The 19,359-nt window shown below is 46.8% G+C and overlaps 1 protein-coding gene across 1 annotated transcript in view; it reads right to left on the bottom strand.

Annotated features, from left to right (window-relative positions):
- The window catches only part of SPPL3 (signal peptide peptidase like 3), a 96,495-nt gene extending 78,975 nt beyond the window's left edge, over positions 1-17,520 (bottom strand). The window contains exon 1 of the mRNA XM_070400006.1: positions 17,020-17,520. Coding sequence (XP_070256107.1) covers positions 17,020-17,042 — 23 coding nt within the window. The 5' untranslated portion in view covers positions 17,043-17,520. The remainder of the gene's footprint in view (positions 1-17,019) is intronic.
- Between the last annotated feature and the right edge of the window lie 1,839 nt (positions 17,521-19,359).

Genomic DNA, 19,359 nt, shown 5'->3' with positions numbered 1-19,359 from the left:
TCCTCGAATTTCAAATCTTTGACTTGATTCTTGCGCTCCTCTGGTCTGCTGTTGGGAGTCTGTATAATATTCTTTATTTCAGTCAGTGTATGCTTACTTTCTAGTCGGTCCTTTATCACACCATCGAGGGTCTCATTAGATTTCCTGTACATCTCATCAAGTTTATCGACAGCCTCTAGAAGCCTCTTGAGAGACCTCAAAAGTGTGGTTTTGAATTCTATATACAGTAGCCTGCCTTCCTCCGGTTCTGTCCTTTGTGGCCTGTTTCTTTGTCTTGGCATTTTTTTATGCTTCGCTGTGTCGATAGAGTGGCTTTCCGTGTTAAGTGTCCCAATTACCTGAGGTAGACACTCTTGGTGCACCCCCTTGTGGTCTCTGTGAGCAGTCTTGTAGTCAAGCCTTGATTGTTGTAGGTAATTACTACTTGACCTCCAGGCCAACTGGCTGTGAGAATCAGCTGTGTTTGCAGTGGGAGAACTTCTGTCCTCTAGGGAGGTGCTAATCTAGCCTTTGCCTGAGCTATCCGGCAAATGGCTCTGTGCAGGGCTTGGGCGGGGCGGGTCCCACAGGATCAACAGGGCGGAGGAGGGAGCAGTTCTGGTTGCTCTCAGTCCGTCCCCAGGGGCTCTGCCTCTCTGTCCCAGCAACCGCTGCAAACCTCGGAGGGACCGAAGCCAGACAGTCCCGCTTCTCCCGTCTGAGTCTGGGTCCCTAGAGACTCGCCCGGATCTGGAGCTCAGAGCCTGAGGCTCCCTCCGGATTGAAACAGACAACCGCGCCCTCAGCCACCAGCCCGCGCTGCGCGCACTCCGCACCTTAGTGTTTTACTTCAGCACTGCGCCTCCTCTGATTCTCGGTTCCTCCTAGTTGTAGAACTTCCACTCAGCCAGCCTTCCTGTGGTTCTGGATAATGTCCGATCTGTCTTTTAGTTGTACTTTTGAAGTGGTTGTTCGAGGCAGCAAACTCCCGCGTTAACCTATCTATCTTTGATTTCTACCATGATGTGCTTCACCTGAAAGAATGGTGGTGTGCAAGTTCTGAGCCTGAACCCAAGAAGTCTTACACGTTTCCACTTGCCTCTTGTGCCCCAGCTACTGCCATGGGGTGAGCTTACCCTGAGCAGCTGCTGCCCATTCAGCCTAGGCCCCACCAGCCCGCTGACTTCTAGATCGAAAGAAAGAAGCAAAGCTGCCCCAGGCACCCTGCACATCTGTGAAAATACTTGATTACTATTTTAAAACACTCCGTTTTTAGAGTAATTTGTTATGCAGTATTGTAACAATAATTATCCAATACAATAACCAATTCTCCCACTGTATTTTTTAAAGAGGCTTCATAAATCAATGATTATCAAGGTAGGTCAAGCCCAACATCTACACTAATAAAAGAGAAACATGGTAATTAGCGTACAACCGCTACCCTTCCCATTGGCTAATCAGCATATCCTTATGCAAATTAACTGTCAGCCAAGATGGCGGCCGGCAGCCAGGCAGCTGGAAGCAAACATGAGGCTTGCTTGCTCCAGTGACTGCGAACCCCAACGTTCCCCGCCTGACTTGCCGGCCTCTGAGCTACAACTCTAAGAAACTATGTACTATGTTGCAAATAAGATAAACAAAACTCCAGAAACCAGCTGGACTGAAAGCCAGGCGGACCGAAACTTTGTATCGATGTTTTCAGTAGCGAGGCCTCAGAGCTAAAGCTGGCCCAGAATAAAAAAAAAAAAAAAAAGAAAACAAGGAGCGGTTGGAAGCTTCAGTCACCCGCTTCCGGAAAACAGCCCTCAGCCCCTCACCCAGACTGGCCAGGCACCCCAGGGGGGACCCCCACCCTGATCCAGGACACCCTTCAGGGCAAACCAGCCAGCCCCTACCCATGCACCAGGCCTCTATTCTATATGGTAAAAGGGTAATATGCCTTCCGGCACCGGGATCAGCGTGACAGGGGGCAGCGCCCAAACCCCCTGATCGCCCTGCGGCTCTGTGTGTGACAGGGGGCGGGGCCACAACCTCCCTATCCGCCCTGCTCTGTTTGTGACAGGGGAAGGTGCCCCAACCCCCTGATCAGCCCTACTCTGTGCCTGATAGGGGGGAGCTCCCCAATCCCGATTGCCCTGCGGCTCTGTGTTTGACAGGGTGCAGCGCACCAACCGCCTGATCGGCCCTGCTCTGTGTGTGACAGGGTGCGGCGCCCCAACCCCCAGCCCCCCACGGGCCCTGCTCTGTGTGACAGGGTAGAGCCATAACCTCTCCATTGGCCCTGCCCCGAGTGTGACAGTGGCGGCGCCCCAACCCCCTGATCGGCCCTGCTCTGTGGGTGATAGAGGGTGGCGCCCCAACCCCCCTCCACGGGCCTTGCTCTGTGTGTGACAGGGTAGAGCCATAACCTCCCCATTGGCCCTGCCCTGAGTGTGGCAGGGTGCAGTGCCCCAACCCCTGATCCACCCTGTTGTGTGTGTGACAGGGGGCGGTGCCCCAACTCCCCTATCGGCCCTACTCTGTGAGTGACAGGGGGGAGCTCTTCAACCCCCTGATTGGCCCTGCTCTGTGTGTGACAGGGTACGGAGCCCCAACCCCCCTAATGGGCCCTGCTCTGTGAGTGACAGGGGGCAGCGCCCCAACCCCCTGATTGGCCCTGCTCTGTGCATCACAGGGGGTGGCGCCGCAACCTCCCCATCGACCCTGCCTTGAGTGTGACGGGGGCGGTGCCCCAACCCCCGAATCAGCCCTACCCTGAGCGTGACTGAGGGTGGCATCACAACCTCCCGATCCGCCCTGCTCTGTGCATGACGGGGCAGTGCCCCAACTCCCCAATCGGCCCTGCTCTGAGCCTGACCAGGGGCTGCACTTAGGGATTGGGCCTGCCCTCTGCCACCCGGGAGCAGGCCTAAGCCAGCAGGTCGTTATCTCCCGAGGGGTCCCAGACTGCGAGAGGGCACAGGCCGGGCTGGGGGACCCCCCTCCTCCCCCCGAGTGCACAAATTTTTGTGCACCGGGCCTCTAGTATTGAATAATAGAGTAATATATGCTCAGTGTAAGAGAGTAATCTATGGAGTATATAGATTATGCCCCAAAAGTTGTTTGTTACTTGTCCCTTTAAGCTCTTACACTGAGGATTGATAGCAACTTAAGATATCACATACTCTCCCATCTTACTAATTTTACTTTTCTTAGGGTTGTTTAAATAACACCTATTGATATGAATAACACCTATTTTTAATAAACTATGTGCCAAACCACTGAGGATAAAGACATGAACAAGCCCAGGTGATATGACTCAGTGGTTGAGTATCAACTTATAAACCAGGAGGTCACGGTTTGATTCCCGATCAGGGCATATGCCCGGTTTGTGGGCTCGATTCCCAGTGTGGGGCGAGCAGGAGGCAGCCGATCAATGATTCTCTCTCATCATGGATGTTTCTCTCTCTCTCTCTCTCTTCCTTCCTCTCTGAAATCAATAAATATATATTTTTAAAAGAAATAAATTAATGCCGAAACCGGTTTGGCTCAGTGGATAGAGCATCAGCCTGCGGACTGAAGGGTCCCGGGTTCGATTCCGGTCAAGGGCATGTACCTGGGTTGCGGGCACATGCCGGAGATGTGCAGGAGGCAGCTGATAGATGTTTCTCTCTCATCGATGTTTCTAACTCTCTATCTCTCTCCCTTCCTCTCTGTAAAAAATCAATAAAATATATTTTTTTAAAAAGAAGTTTTTTAGAAATAGGAAAAATATGAAGGCAAAAAATTATTTTTAAGTGTTTTAGCTTTTTAAACAAGTTTAAATACAAAGAATATGAATTTCTGAAACAGTAGCAAGGGAAAGCATTACATTGATCAGAAACTAGTTTCCATATAGCTTACAGCTCATGCCTCAAAGGAAGTTTTCCACAAAATATTTTCAGTTGAGCATGTTAATAAAATGTTTCCCCTAAAACTGTTTTGCTATCGAGGAAAAAGAAAGGCAGAGCTTCTCCACCTTAACATTGCCTATTTGGGAGACAAAGTGTAAGTAAATTGGTAGCAGTCAGGCTGTGGTCAAGTTGGAGAAGGAGACTGCAGATAAATGAAGACTACTCTGAAAGGCCCCTGGGCCTTTGTAAATGTTACCTTAGGCCAGTGATGGCGAACCTGTGACACGCGTGTCAGAGGTCACGCAAACTCATTTTTTTGGTTGATTTTTCTTTGTTAAATGGCATTTAAATATATAAAATAAATATCAAAAATATAAGTCTTTGTTTTACTATGGTTGCAAATATCAAAAAATTTCTATATGTGACACGGCATCAGAGTTAAGTTAGGGTTTTTCAAAATGCTGACACGCCGAGCTCAAAAGGTTCGCCATCACTGCGCTTAGGCCAAACATGTCAAACTCAAAGGCTAACACGGGCCAAATAAACAAGGTGTAAGTTTATGTGGCCGCAAAAAAACAAAAGCTTCAATTTTCATAGAAACGTAGGTTTATTTCAATAGAGACATGCTGAATACAAAGGGCTGAAATAAATGAGTCATTGCTGACATAAAATAATAGGACATTTTAATAAAAATTAGTATCTTCTCTTGAACATTAACTTACCAGACACTGAATAACGGCACAAATTAATAAGTGTAATGCAAATAAACCTATTTTTCTTGTTCTCCAAAAGCGAAATATTTCCTGTTGCACACACCAAACAAGTCAGTCCAAAACTAATGACGTGGCCATCAGCTGCCAAAATATTCGCTGCTAGTATTAGTGGAAATGGTGCGCCTGCGTGTAAGGCGCATAAGGGAAATGAATGCAACACAATGATAGCAATCCGTCATTAGGGAACATTGTAGTTTGTTATTAATGATTATGTATAACAGGATACTGTAGAAATTAACTTACGCAATTTTATCAAAACGTTTCTTACATACCTTTATATTGGCTGGGCCACAAAAATATTAGTTATGGGCTGTGAGTTTGATATGCTAGCCGTAGGCATTCAGTTACAGGATGAACCACTTTCTTTTCTTTTAAAAAAAATACTTTTATTGATTTTGAGAGAGAGAGAGATTGATGTGAGAGCGGAACATCTATCAGCTGCCTCCTGCACACACCTTACTGGGGACTGGGAATCGAGACCCCAACCCGGGCATGTGTCCTGACCGGGAATCGAACCGGCAACCTTTTGATGCACGGGACAATGCCCAACGAACTGAGCACATTGGCCAGGGCCAGGCTGACCCACTTTCTTTCTTTAAATTCTGTATAACTTGCTGTGTTAGACAAATTGGACCATAACACTTGGTCCAACTTAACAGTAACAATTTTACTTCGTATTTTCTTTTCTTTCTTTTTTAAAAAAATATATTTTATTGATTTTTTACAGAGAGGAAGAGAGAGGGATAGAGAGTTAGAAACATCGATGAGAGAGAAACATCGATCAGCTGCCTTTTGCACACCTCCTCCTGGGGATGTGCCCGCAACCAAGGTACATGCCCTTGGCCGGAATCGAACCCAGGACCTTTCAGACCCCAGGCTGACGCTCTATCCACTGAGCCAAACCAGTTAGGGCACTTCGTATTTTCTTGAAAGAACAAAGAGATGTTAGGTAAGTATTCTCTCCTCTCTTCTATGTGCCCTGGCATATTTTTAGGGAGATAATCTATTTTAAAATCCAGCAAATTTCTCCTCTAAAATATTCATTCTTAAAAAAAAAAAGCTGAGCATCTACTATGTGTAGGTCCTTGCACCATGAAATTGATGACTTGGAGTCTATCCTTGCGAAGTTCAAGGTCGGAAGACAGCCACATAAATAACTCATACAAAGTCAGAAAATCTTAAGTGCTGCCATGTGACAGGATCAGATAAAGAACTATCAACATCAGAAGAATATATCCCTTGGGCCAATCAGAATGCTCTGTTATGAAAGGTCAGAATTTCAGCTGAACCTTGAAAGATGGGTAGGACTCAACATATTTAGAGACTTGGAAGAAAGGCTAACCAGGTACATGAGTCAGCTTAAATAAAACAGGAAACAGTGAGTAACCAAGTCTGGCTGAAATAACAAGAATTTTAAAGGAAATGGGAGGGGGGGGTGTAGAACAAAAAAAGGGGAAATATGGGGGGGCAGGCTGGAAGAGGTTAATGGGGAGAAAGGGAGGACCTATGTAATACTTTCAGGGATAGTTATTTTTTAAAAAAGAAAATATAGGCAAATAGGATTATAATGCCAGATTGTTTTAAAAGTCAGATTTTAGAGGTTGAATTTTATACTGTAGGCAATTTTTTAAAAGCCTAGAACAGTGATGGCGAACCTATGACACGCGTGTCAGAGGTGACATGCAAACTCATTTTTTTGGTTGATTTTTCTTTGTTAAATGGCATTTAAATATATAAAATAAATGTCAAAAATATAAGTCTTTGTTTTACTATGGTTGCAAATATCAAAAAATTTCTGTATGTGACACGGCACCAGAGTTAAGTTAGGATTTTTCAAAATGCTGACACGCCGAGCTCAAAAGGTTCGCCATCACTGGCCTAGAACATCCAAATGCAATACAATCCAAACTAGTAACAATGTAAAGACCAAAAGAAACAGACTAAATACTGTATACATATCAAACATTCATTCCCTATTAAGTTCTCATTACAACTCATGAAAAAATCCATCATTTAAAAAAAGAAAGAAATCTCTAAACTTAAACTACAGTTTAAAAATATCTCTTTCCAAGATTAATGTCTCCTCCTCTCTGGCTTCAAATACACAATTCTCCCCCTCATTGGGAAAGAAAACAAAGGACCCTTATGACCCTGTTGTCTCTAACAACCATCCTTTCCTTTTGTCTTTCTACCTGACTTCTCAAACAAATGGCCAATACCCAAAGGATGCCTTTATTTCTTCATTCCCCATTCCTAATTCGGCTTTCACCCTCACAATAATGACTTCCTTTGTAAGTTCAATAGCCTGTTTTTCCTTTTATTTGAACCTTGCAGCTTTTTACACTCCTGTCCCTAAAAATTCTCTGTGGCTTTTCTCTCATCACCATTGCACTTGCTAATTATCCTACCTCTGGTGGAGCTTCCTTTGACTTCTTCCTCCCATTTCTCAACTGTTAGTTTCCCAAGCCTCAACTTCTGGTCTCCGTTCACCCTCCTGGTGAACTGACATGTCTCAAATCCTTAACTGCTTCTAGCTAGTCTAGCTGTGGCCCACGTGGCATTTCTGTAATAAGACTAGATTGAGCACCTATGAAAAAGCTATGTATGAAATATTTTTAAGGTATTAGATCTTAATATTTTAAGGTATCAGTGCTTGTAATAATCAATGGCTTTGATAAGAGACTTTGTTCTCTAAAATTAACTTTTACTTCTAACAGTACTCTTTTGCAAGCATTTTTGAGAAATGAATGTAAATTTCTAGAAGTTTATAAAGTCAAAGCATATAATCAAAGGTTTAAAAGTTAAGGCTGTCAGGCAAATCCTGAAGATTTAGTCAAATCTAGGTCAAACTAGACAACTCTGGGCAAAAATTAAGACAAGGAAACTACAATACAAGTTAAGCAATTACTTAGGTCAAAAGGTCTAGATAACCAGGTGCAAATCCACGCCTGAAGCTCTGAGATGAAGGGAAGTGGGTGTGCCTGGCAGATTTGGTGTGGAATAAGAAAACAGATAAGAAACTGCCAACAGCTCCTCCTTAGGCCTCTGAGGGAGGAAAATTTCCTGTACATTCCAAAGAAAACCAAGAGAAAGATCAGCATTATATACACCAATGCTCTTTCCTCATTTGAATAAAGTTTGAGGGGAATTGCCTTCAAAAGATCAAAAGTATATTATGAAAAAAATTAGCCTTTATTCAATTCACAATATTTCATTTTACAGAATGTAGCAATGGACAATGAAACTTGTGACTAAAAGATGACTTAAACACATTTCACAAAGTACACTATAACTCAATGACAATTTGCAAAAATACTCATATTTCTTTTTACATGTCATTATTTGTAATTCTATTAACAGAATTAATAGAATTCTCACTAGAATGGATATGTCAGGTTTAAATGCTGGTTAAATTGTGAAACAAGAAATATCATTGCTGTAGTAAGGCACTCTATCTAGGACCTATCTGGATAACAATGTAGAGAACAAATTACTTGCTTTTATATTGCACTTAGCAATTTACAAAACATTTTCTATACGTTATCCACTGAGTCCTCACAACAACCCTGTGGAGCTGTGGTTCTCAACCTTCCTAATGCCGCGACCCTTTAATACAGTTCCTCATGTTGTGGTGACCCCCAACCATAAAATTATTTTCGTTGCTACTTCATAACTGTAATTTTGCTACTGTTATGAAACGTAATGTAAATATCTGATATGCAGGATGTATTTTCATTGTTCGCGACCCACAGGTTGAGAACCGCTGCGTAAGGCAGGCATAACCACTGTGCAAAAGACAACACCAGGACTAAGACAAGACTAGGTCACAATCAGAGATGACAATCACCCTAACAGTAAAGATATCCCAAGAAACCAGAACAGAATTAGAGCCTCACATCTTAGAATTTCAAATAAAAATTTAATAATTTTTGAGTGATCACTTATAATCCATAGAATTCGTAAATGTGTAAAAAACAACAACCAGAGCACACCTCTTTCTTCACTATCAATACCAGAACTCCAAGATAGAGAGTATCAGGTTTTCCTACCAGGTTAGGATGAACCCCACAAACCAAGAAATGGGATTTTCTACTAGGTCTCTATTAGGCTAATGCATATTCATTGGTCTAATACCTTAAAAATATTTTCAAACCTAACTTTTTCATAGCAACTCAATCTAGTCTTACCAGAGCAAATAATGGGTCTGTGTTATTTTTAAGCTATGGCCTTAGTGAGACCTATTAACAAAATCTGAGAGGTAATTAATTCACTGCAAGGATCACAGGAACTAATTGTATAGATTTCTCCTATAACACTGAATTTGGTCACCCAGAGCCCCTCTAGACAACTAAAAGGTTAAAAAGCAAATGAGCTCCTGGGAGCCCGGCACACCCCTCCCCCAACCCACCCCGTCATTACCTTTGTCCTTTCTCTCCTAAGCTTCAAGCCCTCCCCCCCCCCATGTTTCTATTGATTTTTTTTAGAGAGAGAGGAAGGGAGAGGGATAGAGAGACAGAGACATCAATGAGAAGAGAAACACTGATCGGCTGCCTCCTGCATGCCCCCCACCGGGGATTGAGCCTGCAACCCAGGCATGTGCCCTGACAGGGAATCGAATTGGTGGCCTCTCGGTTCCTGGGTTGATGCTCAACTGCTGAGCTACACCAGCCAGGCTCCAAGGGTCCTTTTATTAAAAAAATCCTCACCGAGGATATGTTTATTGGTTTTTTGAGAGACAGACAGACAGAGACAGAGACATCAATGTGAGAGAGAAATATCTGAAAGAGAAACATTGATCGGTTGCCTCCCGTGCTCCCCCTGAAAGAACCAGCAGCCTAAGTTATGTGCCCTGACCAGGAATCCAACTTGTAACCTTTTTTGGTGTCCAGGATGACAGTCCAATCAACTAAGCCACATAAATAAACTTTCTCTTATTTAAAAAAAAAAAAAAAGAGTTCAGAAGAGCAGCAGTTTGCCTCTAACTCTTTAAGTGAGGATTAGAATATATGCTACAACTCAAAAGTTGCAAAAGTTTCTTGATTTACACATACAACAAATAAAACCAATATTATCCTTTAACTCCTAAGAAGAGACCATGAAACTTCTTCAGAGACTAATTACATAATCTTAAAAATCAAATTATCCTGATGGCTCTACTGCTGGGGATATAACAATCACAGAAAGTTTCAGATGCCAGCGTGACCGGCGTGGCTCAGTGGTTGAGTGTCCACCTATGGACCGGAGGTCATGGTTCCATTCCCAGTCTGGGTTTCGAGCTCGATACCCAGTGTGAGGCGAGCCAATCAATGATTCTCTCTCATCATTGATGTTTCTACTAGAGGCCTGCTGCACGAAGAGATTCGTGCAATAGGTCTTCCTTTCCCCTGGCTGCTGGCACTGGTTTGCCTCTGGCACCCGGGGCCCAGGCCTTCACTCTGGCCGAGTTCTGGCCAGAGCCGGCCCCAGAGCCGTGAGGCCTCACTGCTCCGCCGGCCCCGGGGCCGTGAGGCCTCGCTGCTCCGCTGGCCCCAGCCCTGGGCCGTCAGGCTTCGCTCCACCGCTTGGAGCCTACGTATGCAAATTAACCGCCATCTTTGTTGGCGGTTAATTTGCATATCGCGCTGATTAGCCCATGGGAGGCGTAGTGAAGGTACGGTCAATTACCATGTTTGTCTATTATTAGATAGGATCTCTCTCTCCCTCTCCCTTCCGCTCTGAAATCAATAAAATGTATTAAAAAATTAAAAATAAATAACATAAAACCAACAAACATATTCTCAGGTGAGGAGTTTACAAATAAATAATGTAAAAACACACGAGCACTGGGCATTTTCATTCGTAGTACTACTTGATAAATTACAGGCTGATATGGTTACAAGCACTCCAGCTATTTCCCCCCAAAGGCTTTATAAGAAACATAGAGGGAAATTATTTCAATACAAATTTATGCTCTTAGCTTTGGCTAATTTTAGTTGGAATCACACATCACCAAAACATTATCATAGCACTTTAACTATAGGCAAAACATGTTTTTTTTTAAATGAGCATTTTTCACTAGACACACATTTTCCACTAGTTTTTCTCTGAAAAACTTTGATCAGATGCAATGATCATACAATCAGATATGATTACAACAGACAGAGTGCAATGACATACTACAATAATCTGAGAGTAGAAGTGACTTCCATTAGTTCTAGAAATATGTGTTATTTTCATTTCAGGTTTAGCACTATTTGCAAATACCTGACAGGACAGTATCAGTTATCACAACGTATCGCCTCCATATAACGCAATCCTTAGGTTAGATCTTATGTAGGTCTGGAGAAAGCATTCTCGTTCATCTGTTTTTCTATCCCAGGAAATGGAAAGAGTTCTAAAATATAAAGAATCTTATTCTTTTGTAACTTTTAGTTTGTTTACTGTCTGTCATCCCCTCAGATACACAGAAGATCAGACCACAAAGAGCCTTACCAAGGAGTCTGGATTTTATTCTAAAGAGTGGCCAAAGGCCACTGAAGAGTTTTAAGCAGAGAACTGACATGATCTGACTTAGGTTGTTAGGAGGCCACAGAGGAGAATGGCCACTGTGTGGAGAATGGCGGGAACCCAATGACGAGGTTAATAGGCAACTCAAGTAAAAGAAGGCAAAGTAGTGATTGTGGAAATGGAAGGAGACAGATTCAATGCCAGAGTCTTATTGTCAAACAGTCTTGACTCTGCACCCTTTTACCATTTACATCCTTGGATAAGTTACTTAAACTTTTTGAGCCTCAGTTTCCTTACTTAGCAATGTTTGTAAAGCCTTAGTACACAGAAAACACAATAAACTATTATTCTACTTTGGTAACAAAATTCATTTGCAGGAGATTCACATGTCCTGACTTCCTTTAAACTCCTAAACCAGTGATGGCAAACCTTTTGAGCTCGGCGTGTCAGCATTTTGAAAAACCCTAACTTAACTCTAGTGCCGTGTCACATATAGAAATTTTTTGATATTTGCAACCATAGTAAAACAAAGACTTATATTTTTGATATTTATTTTATATATTTAAATGCCATTTAACAAAGAAAAATCAACCAAAAAAATGAGTTCGCGTGTCACCTCTGACACACGTGTCATAGGTTCACCATCACTGTCCTAAACCAAGCCTAACATCAGTAATTTTTACCAAAGTTCAAGTTCAGTTATCTACAAGTATTACACTGACTCCATCAAGAGGCAAACTCCTGTTTCTCACAGAAATTACACTAATACAACCGGTCATAAGTTTACATTGAGCAAGGTGTTTTTTTCAAATTAATAAAAGTCTAGTTTGCACCTTCAATTTGTGTTTTCACGTGCCTTCTTTCATTTCCCCAGTATTTAAGAGTAAAAAGAATATAAGCAGAATATTGTGGTTAAATAATGATAAAGCTTGTGGTGTTACTACCAATTATTTTCATTTCTTCTGTCAATAGCTTTTATGTAAAACTTTATTAAGGGCATTTCTTATTCTTACAGTACTGAGGACACCAGAAAACTAAGTTACCAAAAGCTCTCTTTTATAAGTATATGGGCTGTAAACATCTACTTGTAGCTTCCTTTATGCTTCATTATTCATTCAACAAACGATGAACCACCCTAAAATCTACTGTCATATTCAGTGACTCAGTATGTACTAAGCAGGAGCTATGGGCAAGACAATGTGCTGGGCACTATGAGAGGACAAAGATCAGTGTGATAACATCCTTATCCTCAAGGAGTTTACGAACCAGTGAGGAGACGAGGTACTCACAGGTGAAAAGGAAGAAGTGATGCAGACAGAACTACAAGTATTAAAAACAGAGACATCACTTTCTGTTGGGTGGTCAGAAAATGCTTCACAGCTAGGTGGACTTTGAGCCAGACCCTTAGGTAACAGGACTTTGACAGAATTTGCTAGGAAGGAAGCAAGCACAAAAACCAGAAAACAGCATGAATTTATGTACAGAGACTTTTTTAAAATGAAAAATGTAAACCTGTAAAATTATAATATTAAAAGGATAATATGCTAATTAGACCGGATGTCCTTCTGGACAAAGCCAGAGCTGTGAGGGAAGCCCAGGTCCCGGGTGCCAGCGGGAAGCCTTCCGGGGGAAGGAAGGCCTACTCTTGCACAAATTTTGTGCATTGGGCCTCTAGTATAGAATCTATATATATAAAAGAGTAATATGGAAATCTACCGAACAGCAGAACAACCAGAACAACCACTCGGCCAGTAGCTATGAGGCACACTGACCACCTCTTGGTCCCTCCCCCCGGCTGGCAGGCTCCGATCGCCCGACGGTGAACAGGGAACCTGGAGCGGGTAGCAGCGGGAGGCGGGGCTGGCTGCCGGCAACCGAGGAAGATGGCCCTGATCACAGGCCAGCGCACAAATTTCAGGCGCCAGGCCTCTAGTAAAATCATAAACCTACTCATCCTGAGCTTCAATAATTATCAACTCATGGCCAATCTTGTTTTACAATTTGCATGTCTTATTACACAAAAATCCTAAAGAAGCATTTCCATATGCTTCTACATTCTTCACTGACTCCATCTCAGATAAATCTATACTGCCAAACTACTCTCAAAAAGGTTGCTTTTCCTGCCCTGGCCAGTGTGCTCCATGGTTAGAGCACTGGCCCACAGATTGAAGGGTCTGTTTCGGGATGCATGTGGGAGACAACCAATCAATATGTGTCTCTCATATCGATGTTTTTCTCTCTGTGTGTCTCCCCCACTCCTTTTCACTCTCTCTAAAAATCCAATGGTGAAGATTAACCAAAAAAAAATAAGTTGCCTTTACTAAAGGCCATATAACAAAGAAGGTGGGAGAGTCTATTTTTTTTTAATATATTTTTTTTATTGATTTTTTACAGAGAAGAAGGGAGAGAGATAGAGAGTTAGAAACATCGATGAGAGAGAAACATCGATCAGCTGCCTCCTGCACAGCCCCCACTGGGGATGTGCCCGCAACCAAGGTACATGCCCTTGACCGGAATCGAACCTGGGACCTTCCAGTCCGCAGGCCGACGCTCTATCCACTGAGCCAAACCGGTTTTGGCAGGAGAGTCTATTTTTAAACAAAATAATCAACTCTTGATTATTTGCAAAAACCAAGGGAACAGTAACAAAGATATTGCAAAATGATAGATAATCCAAAACTCAGTTTATATGTAATTTTGAAATACCTTTTCCATACTTACATTTCAATAAGAATAAATTAAATGGGAGAATTCATGTCAAACAAAATAAATCATCACAGGTGAAATATCTTGGACAAATCACTTGGTCTCCTGAGCCTAAGTTTCCTCATCTATAAAACAGAAAAAGATCACCTACCTCAGGGACTTGTAAGAATTGAGTGAGTCTACAGCAAGTCCTTACGTAACATCGTACACAGGTTCTACACCTTTGAGCTAAATGATGTACAACAAACCTATTGTACCATAGGCTAACTGATACAAATGAGAGCCAAGTTCCTATGGCATGGCATGGTCATACCAAACGACACTGAGTACAAGGACATGATCTGAGGACCTGGGATACACTAAATGCCACATGGCAGTTCCCGTGGGGATTACCCAGGCGACAGAAAGAGCCGCAAAGCAGGCTGGTTTCCTCATACACCACCTTCTCAAAATGATTCGAGAACTTTTATCCCAAAACATGCTAAACCTGAGGGGCTAAGCATTATGGTTTCAAGGAACTTTGTGAAACAAAGCGAGCTGAGACTGAAGAAAGTATTTTAGTAGGACAATTCTTGTAAACTGCCAAACTTCACAAAATAACCCCCTAACGACTGGAGCGGTCCAGCATCACACAGAGGTAGCTTATGGCCAAGCCACCCAGTAAAACATTCTCATTTTCCCATTTCTTTGATTACTCTCTCAATCACGCACACCTCTGCACAGCAGTGAACACAGGAGGGCAGCCACACCACTGTCAGCGTGCCCAGTGCTAAGGAGCTCAGAATGACTTACCACAGTTCTTTCTCTGTCCACAAGAAAGCTCCAACTGTAGGCACCCTGACTTGGAGCACGCCTGGACCCCTCCTTTTCTTGGGCCTGTATCTCTGCTCTCTTTCTCCTAAACTCTAAGGGTCCCCACAAGACTTGCAACCAGGGGAGCAGTGGGCAGTGGCAGCTCCTCCCGGGCTAACCCCCGAACCAGTCTCCAAGGCCTCCCTTTCTCTGACTTTTCAGTGAGCCAACAGCAGCCCTGCCTTGGCCCACTCTGTCACTGTGACTTTTCCATCTGGGGGAGTACACCCAGCCCCGCATGGCTCACTTCCCTCCTATAACATTTCTAGAGGGTCAAAGCAGCAGCACCTAGGCTCTCTCCTGTTGCTTCTCCTATCCTAAGCCCTTCCTTTGTGTCACTGTCCCCAGCTTTTTAATAAACAAACATACTCTCAAAAAATAAAAAAGCTGGAATTGTAATCTTGTGTTCTATATCACCTGAGAGGCAGTTCACTATTGCTCACAACTATCAAATTAATTTACACATTTTTAAAAATATACTTTTATTGATTTCAGAGAGGATGGGAGAGGGAGAGAGAGACAGAAACACCAATGATGAGTGAGAATCATGGATTGGCTGCCCCCGGCATCAAGCCCATAAACCGGGCATATGCTAGGACTGGGAATCGAACCCTGACCTCCTGGTTTATAGGTCGACGCTCAACCACTGAGCTATGTCAGCAGGACTTATTTTACACATTTTTTTAAAATACATATGCAATCACAACTGTTCACCAAGATTTTAATTCTACTTTTAGCATTACTTTCTTCCAATCTCTCAGTTATCTTCTTGAGATTTGTATACACATCGCTGAAGTTCCCTTTTTAATTATCACCTTCTATCACCAATCCTCTTTCCCTGTGTGAAGACAGGAGTTCTTAACTTATCACTAACCCCCGCCTCCCCCAAATCATCCACTCAATGAAAACCTTCTACCCCAAACCATTCTTTTTTTTAATATAATTTTATTAATTTCATAGATGAAGGGAGGAGAGAGAGAGAGAGAGAGAGAAACATCCATGATGAAAGAGAATCATGGATGGGCTGCCTCCTGCACGCCCCCTCCTGGGGATCGAGCCCACAACCTGGGCATGTGACCTCCTGGTTCCTAGGTCGACACTCAACCACGGAGCTTCGCTGGGCGGGCTCAAACCGTTCTTCATTTTCAGATAGGACCCATTTCTTTGCTGTTTCCCTAAAATAATTATAATGTAATAAAATACAGCACTGAACAGTCTGTTGTGTGCTTTGTATTCATTTAATCCTTAAGCCTATGATAAAGGTAATTCCCTATTTTATCCATAATGAAAAAGAAATGGGGAACTTTAGTTGTAAGGCAAGGGAGTGGTGAGCAGCCCAAGTCTTCCCGGTCCCCGTGCCAGGCACTGGGACCCACGATGCTCTTCCCTAAGGAAGCAGGCCTGCGGGTCCCAACCCACATCTGCTTCCGAGCCACACCTGCCGACCAGCTCTCAGGCTGCAACCCCATCCCCACCCCCAGTCACCCCTTCTCCTGCGGCCTCGCCCTCGGGCGATCACTTGCAACGCGCGCTCCTCTCGGGTCCTCTCCCCGCCATCCCCAGCCCTCAGCACAGACCCACCGCGGCAGCGCCGGGCCTCCCGCTCCCAAACCTCGGCGCGCTACCGGGGCAGGTCGCTCCCCTCCGAGGCCCCCGCCAGCTGCTGTGGAACTTCAAAGCCCCGTAAAGACAACTCGCGGCGCCTCCATCTCCGCCCCGACCGGGCGCAGGCCGCTCCGAGCTCTGAAGAGCAGCCTTGCAGGGAGGCCCCCGTCGCCGACTTCCTTCCCAGAAGTTGGTTCTGCCAGGGGCTCCCCTCCGCGGTTCTCCTCGCCGCGCGCCGGGCCGCTCCGCCTCCCCGACCCCCTCACCCGGCTCAGCCTCAGCAGCAGCCCCGGGGGGGCGGCTCCGCGCCCACACTTCCAAGTTCGGCCTCTGATCACCTGTCCTCACCCAGCCCGGGGCCACCTCCGGCCCGGTCCGGCCCGGCCCGCTCCACCCGCCGCTGCCCCGGCCCAGGAGCCATGCCCTCCAGCTAGTTCCGGGCGCCCGCGGGCCCCCCACCCCGGGGGGGAAGGCTCCCCTTCTCCATCACCTGCTCCGCCCGGGACCGGAAGACTCCGCCGCGCCCCCGCCGCCGCCTCCATCCCCCTTCTCGGACGCCGGGTCCCCAGCCGGCCCGCCCTCCCCGGGCACGACCCACCCCCTCTGGTGGGAACAAGGGGGGCGTGCACCCCAACACGCACCTGTTCCTCCTCCTCTTCTCCCCGCCCCCCTCCCCGGCCGGCCGCGCCGGCGCCCCGACCCCCCCACCCCCGGCCGCGCCCGGCCTCCCCCGACCCCGCACTCACCACGAGTAGGTCTGCTCCGCCATGGCGCTGGCTCCCGGGGCTCCGCTGCAGGCTCCGGCCGGGCCGGCGGCGGGGGACGAACGGGCGACGGGCTCGCTCGGGCCGCGAGCGGAAGGCGCGGCCGCGGCCCGGCGCTGGCTCCCCGCTCGCACGGCGGGCGGCGGACCGGGAAGGCGGCGGGCGCGGAGGCCGGGCTCCGAGGCGCCCGCTCCCTGGGCCCGGGGCGCGGCGGGCTCCGCTCTCGGGGGGCCTCCCTCACCGGCGGCGGCGGCGGCGGCTCCGCTGCGGCTCCAAACTCAACATGGCGGCGGCGGCGCTGAGAACAAGGGGCCCCGGGCGGGCGGACCAGTGGGCCCGCGCTCACTGCGCGCTGGGCCGCGGGAGCGCCGTGCTCGGGCGGCGGCGGCGGCGGCCGGGGGACATGGCGGGCGCGGAGGTGGCGGCGGCGGCGAGGGCGCCAGGCGGTGAGGCGAGGCCGCTCGGCTCGCACCGCGGAGGAGAGGAGAGGAGAGGAGAGGAGGGCGGGGGCCAGCCTGGCTCCGCGTGGGTCACGTGCCCAAAACACGCTCACGTGACGCGCGCGCCCCGCCCCTCGCGCCGGGCCCCTGCGCGAAGACGTCGGTTCCTCGGTTCGAGGCGACTGTTGCTCGCACGGCTCCGGGAGGTGGGGCGGCCTCTCCACGCGGAGCCGTCGCCTCGGGCCCTCCCTCCCCTTCCCGAGGGGCTGCCACAGCCAGCCAATCAGGAGCCCCGATGCGCGTCGGTCGGCTGCCACTCAGCTGTCAGCTGTCAATCAACAGCCTGCGAGCGGCGGGTCTTCAACTGTCAGTCAAGCTGTCAGTCCGCAGGCAAAGCGCCGCATCCCGTATTTCGTCTGTTCCTTGGTCCCATTCATGCGTTTAGCGAATATTCTAAGCAACCAACCTTTATTGCGCCCGGGTTCTGCGCCACATCCTCTAGGGGCCAAGTTGAGTACCCCATACTTGCCTTCATGTAACCCATCAACAGATATGTATTGGGAGCCAACTATCAACTCATTCTGCTAGATCTCTGCCCTCTGAACGCTTACGTTCTGGAGGAAGAGACACAGACAGTCTAAGCTGACAAACAAAACAAGTGAAGATCGTTTCAGATGCTGCTAAGTTTTATGAAGATGATAAGAACGGGTAATAGGACAGAGGATGTGTCGAGGTGAGGGCTACTTTTGATCGGTTGGTCAAGAAAGGCCTCTCTCTGAGGAGGTGACATTTGAGCTGTCACCCGAAGAATGAGCTAGACCACAGACCAGCAGAGTGAATCTGGAGCTTAGGGGGAGAAGAGGGAGGGATGAATTGCACCCCAGGGCACTGGGGAGTGAGTGCTTCTCCAGGAATGGATGAGGCCAAGGCTTGCCTGGAGAGAAGGCATTCTAGGAAGAGAATGAATGAAAATGATCAGTGCAGCTCCAGGTTTCAGAAGCACACTTGGCAACAGACACGCTAGCCCCCTAGACCTCAGGCTCCACGGTGAGCGGAGCCGCACGCCTGAAAGCAGCATGCCCCGCTCCTCGGCAGCTCGCCCCATGTCACGCCAGCACCCAGCTCTGCTCCAGGTTCCCGGGGCCTGCCCAGCTCCCGGGGAGCACCACACCCTGAATCTATCTCCAAATGGATCAGCTGGCCATTGCCCATACAGCTGCTGCTTGCCCGTTCCCCTAGGGGAGCCCTTTGATGAGAGAGCCAAGTACACTTTTCCTTCAGAAGCAACCTCTCCTTCCTCCTTCCCCCACTGCCAGGTGCCAGGGCCAGCCAGGTTCTCCATTTTCCTACAGCTCCACCGGAGAGCCCTGGGGAGGCGCCAGCTGATACAATCAAGGTCCCGGAGAGGGTTGAAGTAGGGCCCCCCAAAATTGCCAAAGCACCAGAGACCCTCCTCTGACCATTAACAGGAAGATACCAGCCTGCAAATATCTGCCCAGCATACACGGCACTGGATGTGGGGCTGTCGTGAGGAAAGGGAAGGCAAGGAGCCTAAATTCTTTTTTTAATGCTCTTTTTAAAATTGATGTTAGAGAGAGAGGGAGGGTGGGATGGCGAGAGAGAGAGAGAGAGAGAGAGACAGACTAATTTGTTGTTCCACTTATTTATGTATTCATTGGTTGATTCTTCTATATACCCTGACCAGGGATCAAACCTGCAACCTTGGTTTATTGGAATGATGCTCTAACCAACTGACCTACCCGGCCATTGCAAGGAGCCTACATTTTTGACGTTAACTTAGTTCTTACACCTTTGCCAGGTGCTTTTACAGAATCCCATCTGTACCTTGAACATGAGACACAGTCATTCTGAGTCTCAAAGG

Source organism: Myotis yumanensis, unplaced genomic scaffold (genome assembly GCF_028538775.1).
Source record: "Myotis yumanensis isolate MYYU_CA2020_CCGP unplaced genomic scaffold, mMyoYum1.0.hap1 SCAF_19, whole genome shotgun sequence".
Classification (NCBI taxonomy): domain Eukaryota; kingdom Metazoa; phylum Chordata; class Mammalia; order Chiroptera; family Vespertilionidae; genus Myotis; species Myotis yumanensis.
Note: the sequence above shows the minus strand (reverse complement) of the source record. Positions and strands in the feature narration are given on the sequence as shown.